A 20,525-nucleotide genomic window follows, 5' to 3' on the forward strand; every position below is an offset into this window, starting at 1 on the left:
GTGGGCAGAGCACTGGTCTTAGAATCAGGAAGTTTAGGGTTCAAATTCCCTCTCACAAACTTACCAGCTTTGTGAATCCAGTGCAGGTCATTTAACCTCAGCCTCTTTTCCCTCATCTCTAAAATGGAGATGATAATAATAACCTCTCTTATGAGGTTGTTTTGAGGGTCAGATGAGATTTCATATACATAAAAAGAGAGATAGAGAGTTGTCATTATTATGTCGTATGTGAGTTGTCATTATTACAGCAAATAAGCCTTTGAATCTTATCAAAAAAGATGCAATCTTCAGGGTTTTTTTTTCCACTCCAAAATGAGAACAAAATAAACCAAAAAGGAAAGAAAAAAAAGATTATTATTAACAATAATAAGAAAGAAATGAGATGAAAAAAATGCAACAAAGGGGATAATTCAACAATCCTTTATTAATCTCAAATAAAATGTAAAACATGGAGAAAAATGCTCACCAAATGTGTTTGCCACTGTTAGGGCAGATGTCCAGTGCAGGATACTAATGGAAGAGGGAATTCTTATAAATGTCAGTTTCTCTAGATAATTCCATTTGTTGTCAGCTAAGTAGTACAGTGGGTAGTGTAAGGAAGACTGGAGTTCTCAGGACGCTGGGCAAGTCATTTAATATCATATTAAATTAATTGAATCAAGACCAAGACCACTCTAAACTTCCTTAACAACATCTACAACCTCTTAAAAAAGTTCATAAAGAACATTGGTTGTCCAGATGGAAATGCAGTTAGATGGACAGCCCATTAAGTTAATCTATCAATATGTCTATCTTGGACAGATTTTGCTTGTGCATTGGGACAAAAAATTGAATAAGAAGAAGAAAACCAGCTTCCTTTTGGAAAATGCATAATACTTTCAGTAATCTCAAACTGTTCCCTGAAACAGAAAATCACCTTTTTTCCCCCAAACACTGATATTTTTCAAGTAATGCTATTATGGCTTGAGATCATGGAACACCATGAATCAGAATTGCAGGTGACCCAAAAGGCAGTGAAGATAGTAAAAGACCATTGGCATATCACCAATTATGACTTGAGTGCAAGAAGTAGTACAAAATATCCAGGAAATAGATGATTGAAAAAGGAGGTGTTCCAGTCACGTAGCAAGAGGCAGGCATAACAGATAGCCTGTGTGCTGTATCAGTACCCAGGTGTTATTAAAGGGCATCGGCATTTTGAATTCTTTATGGAAAATATATGGAAAGACATGGATGAAAGTTGTACAGGATTGAAATATGTGGACAGACTCTGATCACAGGTCCTTTGAAATAGAAGGAGTGTAAGTTAAGTATTTTACTCTTTCAATCTGTCAATTCATCTGTAAAGTCTCAGAACATAAAAGAACTAAGTAATACTATCAACCTCATACCTCTTCTGGAAGGCAAATAGATGAAGAAAAAGGAAACAAAAACAAATAATAGTTTCTGGAATACTCTGAGAAAAATGAGGGCAAGAGGATTCTGGGAAGATGACGGAGTAGGTCAGAAAATTCCAAGCTCTCAAGATTTTCCTCCACCAAAGAGACAAAACAGCACCTCAGGGAGCACTAAAAATAAATAAGAGTAGGGGCAGAACTGGGGTCCTCCTGGGATAATTGGAGAAGATCTGAAGAAAAATCTCAGGAAGACGTTTGGTCCCTGTGAAGAGTAAACGCCTCCAGGCGAGGACTTCTTAAACAACAAGAGGCAAGCCCTGGGGTTAGCTGGGTTGGAAGGCTGCCTCAGCCCCAGCCCCAAAAACTTGTACCCTGGGGACAGTGAGGAGAATGGGGCATCTGAGCTGGGGAAGATCAAGGGAACCTCTGCTGACAAGGAACACCAGACCCAGCTGTGCTACAACATGCCCACTAGGGCAGGGATATCACTGGCTGTGGACATTTACAGGAGACTGCAGGTCTTGGTTTAGGTTCCAGGCCAAAGAGGAGAACTGAAGGAGGATCTGAGGCCACAGGCACCATGCCCCATCCCCCAGACTAGAGATGATTATAAAACCTAAGCTATTATACACACACACACACACACACACACACACACACACACACACACACACGAGAGAGAGAGAGAGAGAGAAATGCACAGGCAAAAGAGAAAGAATTCAACCATAGAGATTTACTATGGGAATAGAGAAGACACTGGGTTCATCTTCAGAAGAGGATATTGAAGCAAAAAAACCTTCTTCCACCCCAAGAGCAATGTCAAATGGTCACCTACCCAAAAAGAATTCATAAAAAAACTTAAAAAAGACTTAAAAATCAAATGAGAGAGATTGAGGGAAAAGTTTTTCAAATAATAAAAATAATCCAAGAAAAACAAGAAATTATGAAAAGAAAGCCAACCAATTAGAAAAGGAGGTCTAGAATCTTAAGGAAGAAAATGACTCCTTGAAAATCAGAATTGGGCAAGGGGAAGCCAGCGAAGTTATAAGAGATCAAGAAATAATAAAATAAAATAAAATAAAATATAAAAAATGAAAAAATAGAAAATGTGAAACATCTCATAATAAGAACAACTGATCTAGAGAACAGATCAAGAAGAAAAAAATAAGCATAATCAGATTACCTGAAAGCTATGATCAAAAAAAGAATCTTGATACAATAATATAAGAAATAATTTTTAAAAATTGTCATGAAACATTAGAACAAGAGTCCCCTCTTGTAGAAAGTAGAAATAGAAAAAATCCTCCAATTGCCACCTGAAAGAGATCCTACAAGGAAAACCCACAGGAATATTATAGTCAAATTCCAAAGCCCTTAGTTCAAGGATAAAATATTACAAGCAGTAAGAAAAAAATTTTTACATATAGTGGTGCCACAATTAGAATCACACAATACCTACCAGTGTCAACACTAAAAGACTGCAGGTCTAGGAACACTGTATATCAAAGAACAAAAGAATTGAACTTCCAGCTGAAAATATCATACCCAGAAAAGCTAAGCATAATTCTGAATAAAAACAAATGGATGTTTAATGAATTGTCAGGGGGGGAAAAAAACTTTGTTTAAAAAAAAAAACCTGAATTGAATAGAAGATTTTACATAGAAGAGCCAAGAGAAATGTAAGATATATACCAAAGACCAATTACAAGGGACTCAATAAAGACAGGCTATTTACCTTTTATGTATGTAAAATATAAAACATTTGTCTTAGATTGTTATTAGTAATTGGGTAGTTCATAAGAAAGACTGGGGTAAACCTGAGCATGATATTATTTCAAAAATAAAACTGTTCAGGAACAGCTAAAAAGAGTATTTATAAATATACATACATATATACATATATATATATATATACACATGTATATGTATATATATACACATACATATACATTATATGAGTATATCTTATACAAATGAGGTACGAGTAGAAAAATTGATACAGAGGAATTAGATGAGGGGGAGGGCTGTTAGTTCTGGAAGCCTACTTTCATTGGGAATGGGTTCAAGAGAGAACAATATATATACATATAGAAGAATGTAAAAGCCTTCTAAATTTAGAAAGAAATAAAACACTAGGGGGACAGGGAGGAGAGAGAGGATACGGGAGGGATCATTAGAGGGGAGGGTAAGGGAATAGGTTAAAAGGGTTTATAAAAGGGTGTTTAGATTAATGGGAATGGGAAGATAAGGGAGAGATCTTTGGGGGGGGATGAGGGAATAGGTCAGAGGGGTGTATAGCAGGGTGTTTAGATTTATGGGAAAGGGAGGATGGGGTGGGGCAGGTAGGTTAAATAATAGGAGAACATGGTAGCATGGTGTCGGGTAGAAGCTGAAGAGTCAGGAGGGATAGGAAATTAGATCTAGGCACAAACATAAAAACAAAGATTAGGATTAGAATCTTTTAGGGAAAGTATATGTTTATATATGTATATGTGTATGTATTTATCTCTCTATATAAATATATGCAAACTTAATTGTAGCCTTCGGGGGGGGCAGGTGAAGGGGACAAAAGAACAAAGTAAAAAGTGTACAGCAGAGAACAAAAGAAGACCTACAAGGAAGCAAAGAAAAGATGGACAGCTCAACATAACACATAGTATTTAATATATAGGCTTTCTTGAAATGGAAATTTTTTGTTTATATATTTTGAATCCTCTCTTATGTTCTGCTGTGCACATGACATAGTTTTTTCTTTTCTTACTTTATATTTAAGTTTATAATATATTTCTTTTTCTTATGTATTTAAGTCTAAAATTTTAAAAAAGATTATAAAAGAAAGAGAAAAATGAGGGCAGGGGCAGCTAGGTGGTGCAGTAGATAGAGCACTGGCCCTGGAGTCAGGAGGAACTGAGTTCAAATGTGGCCTCAGCCCCATAACGCTCACTAGCTGTGTGACTCTGGGCAAGTCACTTAACCCCAATTGCCTCACCAGAAAAAAAAAAAGAAAGAAAAAAGAAAAAGAAAAATGAGGGCACATTTAGAAAGCTTGAATTGTACAAATTGGTATGTATCCAATAGATAACATGATATTTAAATTATTTAATATTAAAAATATTCAAGGTTTGTTTTTGTTTCTTACAGGCTGATGCCATGTATACAAGTGTAAAAGTGACCAATATTTGTTCTGATGGAACTCTGTACTGCCAGGTGCCTTGTAAGGGTCTGTCTAAACTCAATGACATTTTGCATAAATTAGAAGACTACTTCCATTGTAAGGTGAGTATGCACAATACCATATATATGTCAGTACAACGTTGATATACCATTAAAATCTTGAATTTTTGATTCTGAGGCCCAAAAGTACAGTTGTGTGTAGTTTTCCACTAAATTCCCTATAAGTTTCATTTGGAGATATGGAAGTTGTAAAACAGTTATAGTTATCAGTTAATCAGCAGGCATCTATTATCTGTTTTGCGGAGGCCTTTGTGTTAGGTGATAGGAATATTGATGACCTAAGGATACAACTTCTTGGCACTATCAAATGAACCCTACTAGTCATCTTCCGAGCAAGAATAGGGAAGACCCAAGACTGTAGCAAGATAAAATCCCATACTCTGGAACTTTTCTTTGATATAGTTTTCCAAGCTCCTTTGAGGCTTCCAAAACTGTACAATTCTATTAGGTGTACTACTTCTACAGGTCAAAGTGTGGGGTCAGTCACGTTAATCAGTGTTTGCATTTCTTTGTACTGATAATAACTGATATTATAGCACTTTTGAGGTTTGCAACTCCCTTAACTACATATATTACCTCAGTTCCTAGTTTCTGCAATAGGTAGACACATGAGGCAGAATGTGACTTTCCCAGTAGTAGTTGTAATAGTAATATAAATAATAGCACATATTTACATAGCGCTTTAAGGTTTACAAATTGCTTTCCTCAATAATAAAGAACTTTGCATATTGGGTCTGGTTTTTTAAATTTTTGTTGCAGTTCAAATATATGCTCTCAATACTTTAATTTTCTGATAACATAAATCAATTAAACCAGTACTTGGATTTGAATTCCATCCTGTAATTTTATTCCTTTTTTATTTTTTGTTTTTTTGCCTAGGCAATGGGGTTAAGTGACTTGCCCAGGGTCACACAGCTAGTAAGTGGCAAGTGTCTGAGACCAGATTTGAATTCAGGTCCTCCAGGTCTAGTGCTCTATCCACTGCACCACCTAGCTGCCCCTATGCCTTTCAATATTAAAAGAACTGTTTATACATGATGAAGATATATTTAATAACACCAAGTTATTTAGTTACTTTGAAATAATTGCTTTGGAGTTGAGTTTCCATGATCTTTGTCAAATAGATCAGATCAAGAAGGAGAACAGTATATTTGGTCTCTAATTTTAAGTAATAGAAAAGGATTCCAGCATTTTCCCTGTGTTTCCAGAATAAACCTCAGATGTTTAAGCAGAGTGCTACATACATTTTGTGATAGCATGTGTCATACCATGGATTGCTACCACATAATGAAAGTGTTTAGCTATCACATATACTCTCAGTGTTGGGACATCAGAAGCCATTCTAGTCCAAGCCAGATACAAAACCTGAATCTCTGTTAACATCCTTAACAGGGGGGTATCCAGTTTCAACTTGAAGACTATTCAAATTTGGAATAACTTTCTGAATCTGACTTTCCATAATTTCACTATTGGCTTGGATTCTGGGACCAGATAGAATAAGTCCAATCTTTATGTCTTATACCAGCCTTTCATATATTTGAAAACAGATAGCATATCCCACCCAGATTTTTTCTTTTCCAGCTAGACATTCCCAGTCCCTACAACAAATAGTATGGCTTCTACTCCTCTTACCATCCTGACTAATTTCTTATCAACATCCTCTAGTTTAGGGACTTCTTAACCTTTTTTAGTGTCATGGACCCCATTTAGCAGTCTGAAGAAGCCCATGGACCTCATTTTGGAATAATGTTTTTAAATATATAAAATATATAGGATTACAAAGGTTACTAAAAATAAAATCATGAATTTTTTTCCCTTCTAAATTCTAGAGCTCCCCTGAATTCTATCCATAGACTCCTTGTGGTTCTCTGGACCTTAGGTTAAAAACCTTTGCTTGTCAACATTTTTCTTAAATGCCACACCTGGATTCAAATATAATGCCTCTATTCCAGATGTTGTCTTATCGGGGCAGAGTACAGCAGGACTGGCATGGTTCCTGGCATATAAGCAGAAACATAAATAAACATGTACTATAACCTCCATCATTTTGCATACAGTGCTTATGCTAATGCAGCCAAAATCATTTTAACTTTGAGCTTGCAGTTCACTGAAATCCCAGGTTCTTTTCACATTAACAATTTTTTAGCAATAGCTCCCCCCTCCTATACTTGTGAAGTTTTGGTTTGTTTTTTTTTAACTCAAGTATAAAATTTTAAATTTAAATTTAAAAAGAGGCAACAAGTAGAGCAATGGATAGAGTGCTGATCCAGGAGTCAGGAAACCGAGTTCAGATGGTACCTCAGACATTTACTATAGAGGTGTGACCCTGTGCAAATCACTTAACCTTTCTGTGGTTCAGTGTCCTCGTATGAAAATGGAGATAATTTTAGCATCTGCTTCCAGGATTATTGTGAGATGACTTTAAAATACTTTGCAAACCTTATAGCACTATGTAAATGGTAGTTTTTATTACTATATCATAATTGGTCCATTGTTCTATCAAGACCATCCACTTGACAATACTTAGAAACAGAAGCACAACCATTCCTTGCACCTTTGATACATCTAGTACAGGGGTGGGGAACCTACAGCTTCAAGGCCACATGTGACCCTCTGGTTCCTCAAGTGTGACCCTTTGACTGAATCCAAACTTCACAGAACAGATCCCCTTAATTAAAGGATTTGCTCTGTAAAACTTGGACGCAGTCAAAAGACTGTACCCAAGGACCTAGAAGGCCACATCTGGCCTGGAGGCCGCAGCTTCCCTACCCCTGATCTAGTACAGTACCTTCCACGGAAGAGAAGGTTTATATGAAAGCAGCAGGTCTGACGTGTTGATATTACATAGTCACTGATTTGTGTGCTGGTGCTATGGTAGTCAGATTTTTATTGGGGATTAAAATGAAATTGTGCATTTTTGTTTTACAGAACATGACATCTGAGTACTTTGTTTCATTACCTTTCTGTGGGAAAATCTGTTTGTTTCATTGCAAAGGAAAATGGTCCCGGGTGGAGGTAAAATTAGGTTGTTTTATTTGCTTGATTCTCTTTGATTGATTATTGAGTTTGAGTTTATTCAGGATAACAAAAGTTTTAGATAAATTAAATCCTATTTGGCCTTTCTGTGAAGGTAAAATCAGTCTAATTTCATGAAATTGGTTAGTGTGGCATATGTACTGTTATTTAATATGAATATGTACCAAAAGTCTAAATCTTATATAATGGTTATATGCAGGTAGTCTCCAACTTAAAATATTTTAAAATCTCATTAGTAAATCACTTGTTTGGAATTAGAAGCATTTTTCTTTATAAAAATAGTACTATACATAATAAATAGTATCTTAGGCCAGCTTAGAAAAGCCTAATTAATCTATAATGTACCAGGCAGCTAGGTGAAACAGTAAGTAGAGCACTGAGCTTGGAACCAGGAAGACCTGAGTTCAAATCCTGCCTCAGACACTTACTTGGCTCCGTGACCCTGGGCAAGTCATTTAACCTCCATTTGCCTTAATAATAACACCTACTTCCCAGAGTTGGTGAGGATCAGATGGGATGATATTAACACAGAGCCTAGCACATAATGAGTGCTATGGAAATGTTAGCTATCATTATTTAATATTATTGCTATTGTTAAATTTATCACATGTATCATAAAACCAAACCACCAAAGAGAGTGGCTCACTTCCCTTTCTGTTTTTTTTTTTACTTTTTTTATTTATTTTTTTTATTTTTACTTTTTTCATTTTTTTTAATTCCCTTTCTGTTACTTCCACTTTTGCTTCCAACTAGGGTTTCCCTCCTTCTCTGATCCAATGTAGAACAGCCATTGTAGGTTTTCAACCTTTTAAAAAATGATTTACCAAAGGAAAACACTGAAGGATTAAAACATCTTTCTCCAAAATTCCCTTTCTCCCCTTTTATTTTTTAACTTTAACTTGGCAGAGAAAGACAGACATGTATAGGTACTAAATGGCAGATCTCTGTACACAAAGGACTGCAAAAGAGGCCTTTTGATATATTGGGAAAGAAAACTTGACTTTGATTCTTGGGTCCTGGGTTCCAGTTAGACAAGTCATTTAACCTTTCCAAGGGAGTTTACTCATTTATAAAATGATAGAGTTGGACTAGATGACTGGTCTTGAAGGTTCCTTCAGATCTAAATCTATGATCCTATGAAAGTCTTCATTTCAGAAGAAAACCATGCTCAGGCTATTCTTGGTATCCAGATGTACAATCACAGAAGCTGGCCTAGGGCAGGAATGAAGGCTAGAACCCTCTAGAGGAGATAAGGGTGGTGAGCAGAGATAATGGACAGCAGTGTTGGGGCTGGAGAAAGACAAAGTAATAGCCACTGAGATTTACCTTTCCTCCTTTCTTCCTCTTAACCACTTAAGTCCAGCTACCAGAGACCCTGCTCTGGATTGTTCTGTGGCAAGGAAAGAAGCAAGAACTCTGTGTATATGTGTTTGTGTTCCCATGTTATCAGTCAGTGGAGAGTAGAAGGAGAAGGAGGAAGGAAAGGAGATCCCACATGATAGTGTGGAAGGAAAGATGGGTCTTTCTTGCATTTGGTTTTCCAAATTGACTTCGTAAATTGATCCTTAATAAGTTGGAGATTGCCTGTTCTATTTGGTACATTTCAAAGAGATCTGACTGAGTGAATATAAAGCATGGAATTATTATTCAGTTGCCACAGCTCTTTACTCTGTAGCATATGCTGTGGAAATGCACAAGCACTCTGTTGAAATGTGCATTTTCAAATAGACTTGCATAGCTTTATATTATGATTTCATGTAAATAAGCATGTCTTTATATGATTGGTTATTTTGCAGTTTCGCTAATTTCTTGGGTACTACTAGTCTAATCCTAAACTATTTTTATATTTATATTTACAATTTTGGGTGCTCAGTATATTGTCTGTCTGAAGGCTAGAGAGTGGAGTCATTTATTGGAAGTATATGGAATGTGGGGAGAAAAAAATGCAAGGCATATGATTCCTGTGGTAAAAATTATTTATTTTTTTCTTGGAGCATCTTTCTTGAAAACTGTTAACTCTATAGCTTAAAGGAAATTTATGTCATTAGTAGATCCGTAAGTATAGATTGCTTTATTCAGTCATCATCTCATCATTAAGAGCTCCCTTAGGATGGGATCTAGCCATTGAAATGACATCATTGACTCTGATCCCTAAATAATTCCAAAGGTTTAGATTTGCTCCTGTTTGGAGCTTTGCTTCCAATAATGGGAGCTAAACTATTACCAGTGTTCAGTTTGTAAGCCCTAAGCTCCTCAGAGTTTTCCAGTAAGACAGCCAGTGAGCCAGAGTTCAAACCTTCAGTTCACAGTTTGATTATATTTCTGGGATGCAGTTTACGTGTCAGTATGTAACACTTCCAGATCATGCTAACCATCGGTTTCAAGTTTAATTTGATGGTCTAGTGAAGTAGAGGTGATATTCTGCTTCCATCCAACAGGGCCTTTTACCCATGGAGAGGAATATTAATGGATAAAAAGATACCATCCCTGCTGTAGAGCAAAGGGCAGTAGAACAGATGAACTAAGGGCATGTCACAGCATTAAAGTTATCCTCAAATGTGTAAGGTGCTAATCATAAGAGTGGGAAGAATTATTTCTAGGATAAAGCCCAAGTCTCCTGCCTGACACATAAGGCCAAATGAACTCTCCATTCCTGCCAGGCCAGTCTCTTCACTTTCACCTGAATATTCCGCGCTCATTCTTGCCTGTGCTCCTTTGCTTATACTGTTTCCTGCACCTAGCACATCTTCTTTCCTCTTTACCCATATTCAAATTCTTTCAAGACCCAGCTTCTCCGGGAAACTTTTCCTAGACATTCTAGCCCTACACTGATGCCTTCTTATAGCACCTATTGTCTGTTGTACCACTCATTTTGGCACTTAGTCGTATATTGCCTTGCGCTGCTTTTAATTGTTCCATATGTTTGTCTCATCTCCCCGTGAGAGTGTTGTTAGAACTGTGAGCACTCCCTAGAGGACCTAGCCCTCTGCCTGTGCTGCAGTTTCCAGGGGAGCCACAAAGGACTCTTAGTTCATCTTGAGATCCAGGAAATACGGACAACAAGGGAGCTGGTGCGGTGACATGCGGGGTATGTGCTATGTTTGTCTTCCTGCTTGCCTTCTTTCTTTCCTTCTTTCCTTCCAGCACATACCAATTGTGTGCTGCAAATGCAAGCTGCTCTCTGCCAGGGGGAAGGGTGAAAGGGCTTGAGGAATGCCTCTCTGCATCTCAGCTTAGTAGAGAGAAAGAAGGGTCCCTAGAAAGTATGGAAGAAATATTATAGGAAATTAGAAAGCAGGATTCCTGGGCATTAAAAAAAAAAAGGAAAAGAAAACAAGTGTCAAGATATTGGTTAATGGAAGATTGTGAGGAATAATTTTTTTTAAAAAAAGGGAAAACCCACACTCTATGGAACAATGTAATGGGATTCTTTCACCATGGAGGGTGATTTGTAATCTTTGGAAGAAGCAGCATCGCATACCCAGACACTGAAGAGGATCCTTGCAGGTGAGAGGACCCTGTTTACCAACCCCAAAAAGAATTATTGTGATGAATTGTGACTCCTTACTGAGGAGCTGAGATTTATTTAGCTAAATGTAAACCTAATGCAGCTAATTAGGAAATGTGCTTCATTTCTGAAGTGTGATAAAGAGCCTGCCTAAAGGGTGATGAAGACTTCCCCATCACTACCCATTTCTGTTGGTTCGTATAGAAACACACAGTACAACAAAAGGAACCTAGAAGGTGTTGCTAGTGACATTATAGTCCAGGGTAGGAAAACAGAAAGATGTGATACATACATATATACATACACGCATACCCACGTGCACATGGTATTTGTGTACACATCTCTCCAGATGGCATTTCCATTTCTCCTGGTGAATGAAGATCATTAATTCAACAAACATTCACCGAGTGTCCTCTTTGGAGCTGGGTGTTATAAGGACCCAAATATAAATGATGGTCTTTGCCCCCAAAGATCTTACGGTTTAGTAAAGTCTACAAAACATATCTATAACCAACTCTAATGCCAAGGAGAATGTGATGTGACACCATAGAAGTATAAAAGTACTAGAAAAATTCAGAAGAGAGAAGGGTTCGTTCTCCCTGGAGAGGATCAGAGAAAATAAAACAAAGATGGTGGCCATTGAGATTTGTTCCTTGAAAGAAGTGTGAGATTTGGACTGGATGGAGGAAAGGGACATTGCAGGTAAAGGAGGAAGAGTGTGAGCAAGAAGATTAAGATGGGAAAACATGAGATGAATTCAGGGAACAATGTGCTAGTCATCTAGTTTGCCTGAAATATGAAGTTAATGAAGGAAGATAGATTTGAGTCAGACCACAGACAGCTTCTGTTCAGTAGACAAAGGGGAACTATCAGGAGCTTTGACTTCAGATGAGGAAATAAGGATGAGGAAAGATGATGTCAACAAGATTTAGTTTTCTGGACCATAGCTTGTAATACTGAACAGAAGGCCCCTATCAGAGAACCGTGTGTGTGTGTGTGTGTGTGTGTGTGTGTGTGTGTGTGTGTGTATGCACATACACATATACATCTATATATGTATGTATGTATGTATATATATATATATATATATATATATACATATACATATACATATATATATGTGTATATCAGTATCATAAAAACTGAAAACAGTTTGTTTGGAAGGAAACTCCCTGACCCAGTTGAAAAGGGGGAGGTAGATTAAATGGAAATTTGAGGAAGAAGGAGTAAAATGCCCTAAAATAAAATATGCATAATGGAATTGCTTAATATGAGTTGAAAAACAATAAAACTTTTAAAAGCCTCAAAAGAGAAAGAAGTATCCAGCATCTCTAAAGTGAAAATAACAGACTGGGCACCTTCTATTGTGAATATGCCAGTAATACAAAGTAGAAGTTGCACAGAAAATAAACTTGAAACTGTAACACCAAGAGGTAAAGATGGACACCTCAATATAACAGAACTCATGTAGTGGGATCCATGACTAGAATATGGCAGTGGAAGGCTAGATTTCATTTAAGTATAGTAGGATGTGACTTCTAATAATTAAATTTGCCCTTTACTACCGTATCTTGCATCGGTGTCTGTTCTGCACATCCTTGTCTTGTCTCTGGCTTCGCAGACAAGAATTTGTACTAATTCCACAGCAAACCTATTTTTGATTGGTTTAGTAGATTAGTAAACCACAGGAGTACTATAGACAAAGTATATCTTTTAGTTTTGGCACAAGTATAGTATGTTGGTAATGTGACCAGATACATAAGAAAACTAACACAGTTTTTAGTTTCATTGAAAGAAGATGGCATTTGAATCAGAATAATCGTTTTTCTTTACATTGGCCATACTATGTCCAAATTATGTGTTCAGTTATAGGTGCCATATGTTAGCAGGGATATTGACAATCTAGAGTGAGTTCATAGGAGAACAACTTGGCTATGGAGTAGTTCTGGAAACTTTCATGTGTTAAATAGTTGAAGGAATGGGGGATGTTCAGCTTGGAGAATAGAAGACTAAGAAGGAATATGACAGTTATATTCAAATGTCCGAAGGGCTGTTATGTGAAATCTGTATTCTTTATTGTTCTGGAAAACAAAACCAATAGATTTTGGTAAAGATATGGGGAAGCAAATTATAGCTAAATATAAGGAAGAATCTACCTCTTCTCTCTCTGTCCACCATATGCATCCTTTCTAACCAGACAGATTTTGGACCCTTGCCCCTTTTGACCAACTCTCAGTCTTGATCTACAAAACAACGACATGACACTTAGTACTGGTACTGTTAACCAAGCCTTAGGTCAATCAGGAGCCTTACCTACTTCTATAGGATTATGCCTTTTCCACAAAAATAGAATGCATTATGAAAATAACAAAGCAAAAAAAGCCTTATTTTTAGTATGATTTAGTATTAGATTTAAAGAAACACAAATTAAAAAAAGAAAAAAAAAAGAAACACAAATAGCTGCCTCCTAGCCAAGCCTTAATTGTTAGTAGTATGTCAGCAACCTGAGGACAGAGACAGTTGCTTTTGTCTCCCTAGCACCTAAGACACCCAGGGCTTACCACATGGTGGTTAGTACTTCATAAATATTCGTTAAATTGAATCTAATAATCCTTCCTTGGTCTTAGTTGCATATGTTCACCTCAGGCTAACTAAAAACTTAACCTGATTAACTGAGTCAGTCAGTTAATGCTACAACAGAAGTGAAAGTTCTGCATGGTACTTGTGTGATACATCAACTTTTTCATTAAATCTATTCTAAATATTTCCTATTCTATAGAACAACCTAGTGCAATAAGTGGAGTCATTGAGACAACTTGGAAGGACAGGGAAATGAACAGAATATCCTCAGACACAAACTATTCTTTTCTGAACAGTTCAATGTTCAGGAACAGAATCTTTGTCCCATGGCTGAAGTGTCTTTAACAGTAGCATTTTAGTCCTTCACAGGCTCCTGCAACTGTACTGGCTTTTTGCCCCTGATGTTGCAGAGTGTGGATCACATAACAGAGCCCATGTGATTGCAAGTGCACGCACACTCACGCACACCCCCCCCACACACTTTGTAATTGTCTTATGGATGGTGGACTTTTAGCATTATATGTTACCAGAGTTAATAATGCTTGAGATCTAAAGACTATTTTCCCTGCACATAGTACAGTTATTATTATGTGGCTATGCCTTTAGTATGACATGGTGCTTTCCTACAAATCTCTCTGTAGAGTTACTCTATTTTCCACCCCTTTGTTGGTGACTCTTTTTGCTGTCAATGTGTGCTACTCCCCATCTTCTTTGTAACCTTCTGATTGTCGATGCCACCTGCTTCTTCTGTCCACTACTTTTTTCTCTTTTTTTCCCCCATTTTTCTAATTTCTTGTCTATTCTGCTTCTTGTTACTTCTCCCATATCTGTTAACTTTCTTAAAGAATAGCTTCCATTAAATGATAGGTAATATCTATTACCTTGAGTTCAATTCAACATTTTTATCAATGACTTGAATGAAAGCTTATTGGGTTTCTGAATGATATAAAAAGCAGAGAATAGAGGACTATGGAATTCAAAAAAAGATCTCGAAAGGCTAAAATGGTGAGCTACAACTAACAAGATGAAATTTTAACAGAGATAAATTAAAATCCTACACTTGAGTTAAAACAATTCTATAAGTACAGAATGATGGAGGTATGACTAGAAAGTTTTTCATGTGAAAATTAAGAGTTTTAGTTAATTCTTAGGCTGCATTAACAGAAATGTTAATGGAGAGATAAGTAATAATTTCATTATATTCTGCCCTGGTCAAAAAAAATCTAAATTATTGTGTTGAGTTTAAGGTATCATATTTTAGAAGGAATATTTGACAAACTATACCTATCTAAGATGGTAAAGTTACTCGATAATAACTAACATTTACATAGCACTTGTTATATATATGTCAGACACAGTACTAAGTACTTTACAATTACTATTTCATTTGATCCTCACAACAACCCTGGAAGGTAGGTGCTATTATTAGCACCATTTTACGGATGAGGAAACTGAAGCATAGCAAGGGTTATATGACTTGCCCAAGGTCACACAGCTAGTAAGTGTCTGAGGCCAAATTTTAACTCAGTTCTTCCTGATTCCAGGCCCAGAAGGGTGCTATATGAGATATCAGTTCAAGAACTAGAGAAGTTTTATTTGGAGAAGAGAAGAGTTGTGACTTAGGGGATAGGATTACTGTCACCAAATATCCGGAGATTTGTCAAAAAGAAGAATTTAAAATTTTTTTTCTACTTAGCCCTGGTGAGCAGAATTAAGACAAATGGATAGAATGTATAGTGAGATAGTATTCAAGACTCAGGTACTTAAATTGATGATCTCAATTGATGTTAATATTCATTCCAATGAAGCAGATTACAACCTATCCATACTTAACCATCCTATGCAACTCTTGGTCATATTCTCCCTTAAATTCATCACCTGACATGCTGGAGACCTTCACTTTCTTCTAATATCACAAGGATTCCAATGGAGCATTCAGGCTATATAGTTATTATTCCTCACTCCTGCCATGTGATCAGCTCATTTTCTTTTTTTGCTCGTACATTATAGATTCAATAAGAAAAATTGCCTAACATTTAAGGTGTATCTAAAAGTGAAATGTGCTGCTTCAAGGGGTAGTGAATTTCCCATCAATGGAATCTTCAAATGGAGACTCGAATCACCACTTTTAAGGAATGTTCTAAATAATACTAAGCATAGACCAAATGAATTCTTCATTTCTAAGATTTTAAAGTGTAGCTGACCAGTCATTCACAGTTTTCCTTTTATTTGCTCATTTGGCCAATCAATCCCATGGCATCAAGTCTAATTTCTAGAACTTTGGGTCTTAAGCTGTTTCTCCTGTGTTTAGTAACTGAGACGTAACGTTCTGTGCTGTTTGAGAAAGATTCACATAATTTTTTTTAGAGTACTCACTACTCAAAATACTCCACTGGATTTGTAGTCTCACCAGTGTGGATATTCCCTCATTAATGTAGATCCCAACTCATCCTTATCTTTCCATTTTGTTCGACACTTGTCCATGTCCTCCAAAGAGTTCACCCCAGTTCACCACTCAATGTTTGGGGAACCTTGCTTTTTTCTCTGAGTATCATGTGGGTGCCAGTGGAACATCTAACTGTTATACCTCCCTCTTGCCACATGAACAGACTGTCTTCTTTTTATCTCCTGTATTTCTTTTGTGACAGATTTGGTCTGTATACTTACTAATTTGTTATGTGTTGCAGCCTACCTGCACCTACTATGTACCTTTCTGTTGTCCTGTAATTATGCTTAATTTTAAGTCTCCAGAGACTTGCATCCATACAACCAGGTTAGTAGAGTTTTATAAATAGCAGACTATATTCTTCATTATTGATTCAGCCATAGAGAGTTCTCAATGATTCCTAACTAGATTTTGTAAGAATTTTTTAAACACCCTAAATGGTGGGAATCAATACCAGTTTGTCCAAGAATGTTCCATTATGTATCACCTTAAAAGTTTAGTGTTAGTGTAAGTTCAGAAAACTGGATTTTTAACTTGAAAAGGTTACATGCTCATTGTAAGGAATAATCTGAATGCCCCAGACTTGTGATTTTCTTAGTTTAGATAACTTCCATTTCTACAACCTGTAGGCTTCTTTTTTTTTTTTTGGCTAGGCAATGGGGTTAAGTGACTTGCCCAGGGTCACACAGCTAGTAAGTGTTATGTGTCTGAGGCTAGATTTGAACTCAGGTCCTCCTGAATCCAGGGCCAGTGCTCTGTCCAGTATGCCACCTAGCTGTCCCCACAACCTGTAGTCTTAAAGAGTCACCTTAGGCACTGAGAGGTTAAATCATTTCCACTCACCTGTGACACTAATCACACTAGCCAGCAGTCATGACTTGATCCTGGGCCTTCCTGATTCTGAGGCCTACTCTTTCTCCATTATTTATTATTATCATTTCTCCATACTGCCTTTTGTATATGTATATGTAACATGAAAAAGGTGTAATGTATTTATGAGTATAGGAGCTTCTGTATGAGGTTGGAGTTAAAAAAAATAGGACTTTTCAGACTGGATTGCTAAAAGTTGAGATATGCTCTTTTATGTCTATATTCTTTCCCTTCGTGAATTGATCTTGTATTATGATTTGAGCTGTAACTTTTATGTAGATGGCACTGACATTTCTATCTTCAACTCTATCATATACCTATGGGGTATCTCTATTAAGCATGTCAAGTTATCTTACTCTTCTCTGCCCTAAATTTGATCCCCCAACCTCTTTATTTCTTTCAGTGACATTAGTCACCATTTTCTTAGTCTTTAAGTTATAAACCTCAGTTTTTTATTTTCCTCTTTCAGTCATTAATTTCAGTCACTTCAGCTTTGAAATGTTTCTGGGGTCCCTTTTTACTGCTAAAAGCTAAGTTCAAGCATATTTGTCACCTGTTGTCTGGATTATTATTATAGTGTCCTGGCTTGTCCTCCTCCAGACTTTTACACCTCCAATCCATCCATCCTGCAAATGATTACCAAATTAATCTTCAAGAAAACTCAAGATTTCTCCATCTTACTTTCATGCTCAAAAATCTTAACTATTTCTATTTTGCATATATGTATGTAAGTTTGGTATTCACAGCCATCCCCAATCTGACATCATCCTACCGAACCAACATTATTTTCTCCCCAAAATAAAATCCCTACTCCAATGTCCCTGCAAAATACTATGTTCATTCCTAACTCCAACTTCTGTTCAGCTATTCTCCCAGCCTGAAATACCTTTCCCCCCTTCCTTGGGTTTGCTTATCCAAAGTCTACCTATCCTGCAAAGCTTAGCTCAGGATTTTCCCTCACTGGATAGTTTCCATGACAACTGCAGGCTATACACTTCTCTCCCTTTGTATACAGTTGTTATTTTGGCACTTGTTCTAAAACAAGCCTTGCATTTGTTTCCAGTATAAATCAGAGGATCTCAGGGATAGAAAGGATAAAAATCTTTTAATCTGTTTCCTAACTGAAGCATGAATCCTCTGAAATGTTTCTAAGTGGCTATTCAGTCTTTGAGATCTTTTGGGTACAGGGAACTCACTATTTCCTGAGACAACTCTTCCGCTTTTACAAAATTGTTGTTGTTAGGAAGCTTTTCCTTATCATAAGTCAGAATCGTTAGCTGAACCTCATGTAGCATGACCTTAAATCCCCTCACCATCCTTTTCAGCCTTCTTCAGGTTACAATACAGCTTGTCGCTTTCTCTTTGGAAATGTGGCAATCAGAATTGTGACCACAGTATTTTAGATGTTATCTGACCAGGATAACATATAGGAGAACTGTCACTTCCTTTTATTTATGCACTGTACTTCTATTCAGTGCTCTTTTCCCCCTCAACAAGAGCATGATAGTGTGCCTCCTGGTGAACCACTGATGTACAGGTGAATTTGTCAGAAGCTGCAGTTTAGAATTCGACTTTGTGCTAAAACTGAGTATGAAGCAAGGAACAACACAGGGCTCTACAAATGTCATCAAAGATGCATTCTACTTCCTTTGACTTGTTACATAGCATATTTCTTGTATCTCCCCCCTCATTATGAACTGCAAGATACATATTAGGAAGGATATTGATAAGCTTGGAAGATGCCCAATAAAGGGCTGACTACCTGGATGAAGAAGGTACTTGAGGTCATGCCATGTGAAGTTCTATTGAAAGACCTGGAGGTGTTTTAGCATAGAGAACAAAAGACTTGGCAGGGCCCAAACAGTTGTTTTCAAGTAATCAACAAATAGTTGTCCTGTGGAAGATGACTTCTTTTGCTTGACTGGAGAGGATGAAACTGGGAACGTTGGATAGAAGTTACAAAGAGGCAGATTTAGGCTTAATGTGATGAAGAACTTCCTGACAATTAGAGCTATCCAAAAGTGAAATGAACAGTCCAAAAGTATAGTGGCTGCCTCTGGCGCTGGTGATTTCCCTATCACTCTAAGCTTTCTAAGCAAAGGCTGGATAACTATGTGTGAGGAAGATTGTACATTGAATTCTTATTCATTTATGGGTTGGACTAGATGACCTCTGAAATCCCTTCCAACTCTGCCTCGGAGAAATAACACTCTTCTAAAAAAATCATCCTTCTTCTGTTCTTAATTTGAAATAAATTATTTAAAACTGTTCAAAACTTTATTTTTTTATTTTGTTTTCATTAGAGAACCAGAAAGCATGTTTTTGGGTGAGAAAAAATGCTGTTTCTATATAATACAGAACTGCCTGAGGTTGACCCCATTAGGTTTTTTGTTTCCCATGTCTCCCTGTTAACTTGTGGAGCCTGCAGTCCACCAAAACACTCCTTTTTTTTTTTTAATGAATTACTATATATAGTTTGGTCTCCTCTGTCCTGTACTTACATAGTTGATTTCTTTTGAGCTACACATTTGTTTTTATGTTTATTCCTATCAATTTTCATTTTCTTAATTGGGTGTCTCACTCCAGTTTATTGAGGTCTTTTTAGATTATATTTCCCTGTTTATTATATTGGCTATCCCTCTTAGCTTTGTGTCATCATCAAGTTTAATAAGCAAGTGTATATTCATCCAAATTTTGGTAAATACTTTGAATGGAGTGTGTCTTAAAAACAAAGTTCTTAAAAAATAAAATAAAATAAAAAAGTCCTTGTAGCATAACATTATAGATATCCCTCCAGGTTAACATTGATCCATCAAGGATTAATCAGTACTCTTTGTGGTCAGTTGTTCAGTTACTTCCAAATCCACCAAACTTTACCTTCAAAACAAAGATGTCATTTCATCAAATAAATGAATGGCTGAAATCCAGTTATACTGTCTCTGGCATTTCCCTGAGCTACCAGTCCGAATTGTCCAAAAAAAAGTACTGAATGCTGAGGTCAGTCTGGCATGATTATTCTTAATGAACTTATAACAACTAAATAGATGTTTTTGAGTAATTCATTTCAGACTTTTGTCAGGGTCAGCATCAAACTCCTCCACCTACAGTTTGAAGGTGGAGTTCACCTTCTTTCCCTCATTGAAAATTGGGGTATTTTACCTGTTTCCTGCCCTAGAACACACTACTTGTCTCCATGTTTGCTCAGTCACCCATAGTGCCTCAGGGACCACAACTGTGAGTTATTTTCATAATCTAGGATGTAATTTGTCTGGGGCAGTGATTTGATTCCCCCATAGGGCAGTAAAGGACTCTTTTGTTATCTCTCCACTTTCCTTCAGTTTCGGTTCCCACACTCTGAAGGTGTTATGTTTTTAAATCAGTAAACCAAGAAAAAGGGAATTTGAGTAGTTTCCTTGTCTGGTATCATTGCCCCATCGACCCGGAGCAGCATGTA

The 20,525-nt window shown here is 36.8% G+C and overlaps 1 protein-coding gene across 5 annotated transcripts in view; it reads left to right on the top strand.

Annotated features, from left to right (window-relative positions):
• The window catches only part of TDRD7 (tudor domain containing 7), a 114,721-nt gene that overhangs the window by 79,323 nt on the left and 14,873 nt on the right, over window positions 1–20,525 (top strand). For all 5 annotated transcript variants that reach the window (XM_078153044.1, XM_021004472.2, XM_078153045.1 and 2 more), the window contains 2 exons: window positions 4,539–4,673; window positions 7,560–7,646. In XM_078153044.1, coding sequence (XP_078009170.1) covers window positions 4,539–4,673; window positions 7,560–7,646 — 222 coding nt within the window. The remainder of the gene's footprint in view (window positions 1–4,538; window positions 4,674–7,559; window positions 7,647–20,525) is intronic.

The sequence above is a fragment of the Phascolarctos cinereus genome, unplaced genomic scaffold, assembly GCF_003287225.1.
Source record: "Phascolarctos cinereus isolate Bilbo 61053 unplaced genomic scaffold, phaCin_HiC Scaffold_4;HRSCAF=312, whole genome shotgun sequence".
Taxonomy (NCBI): Eukaryota; Metazoa; Chordata; class Mammalia; order Diprotodontia; family Phascolarctidae; genus Phascolarctos; species Phascolarctos cinereus.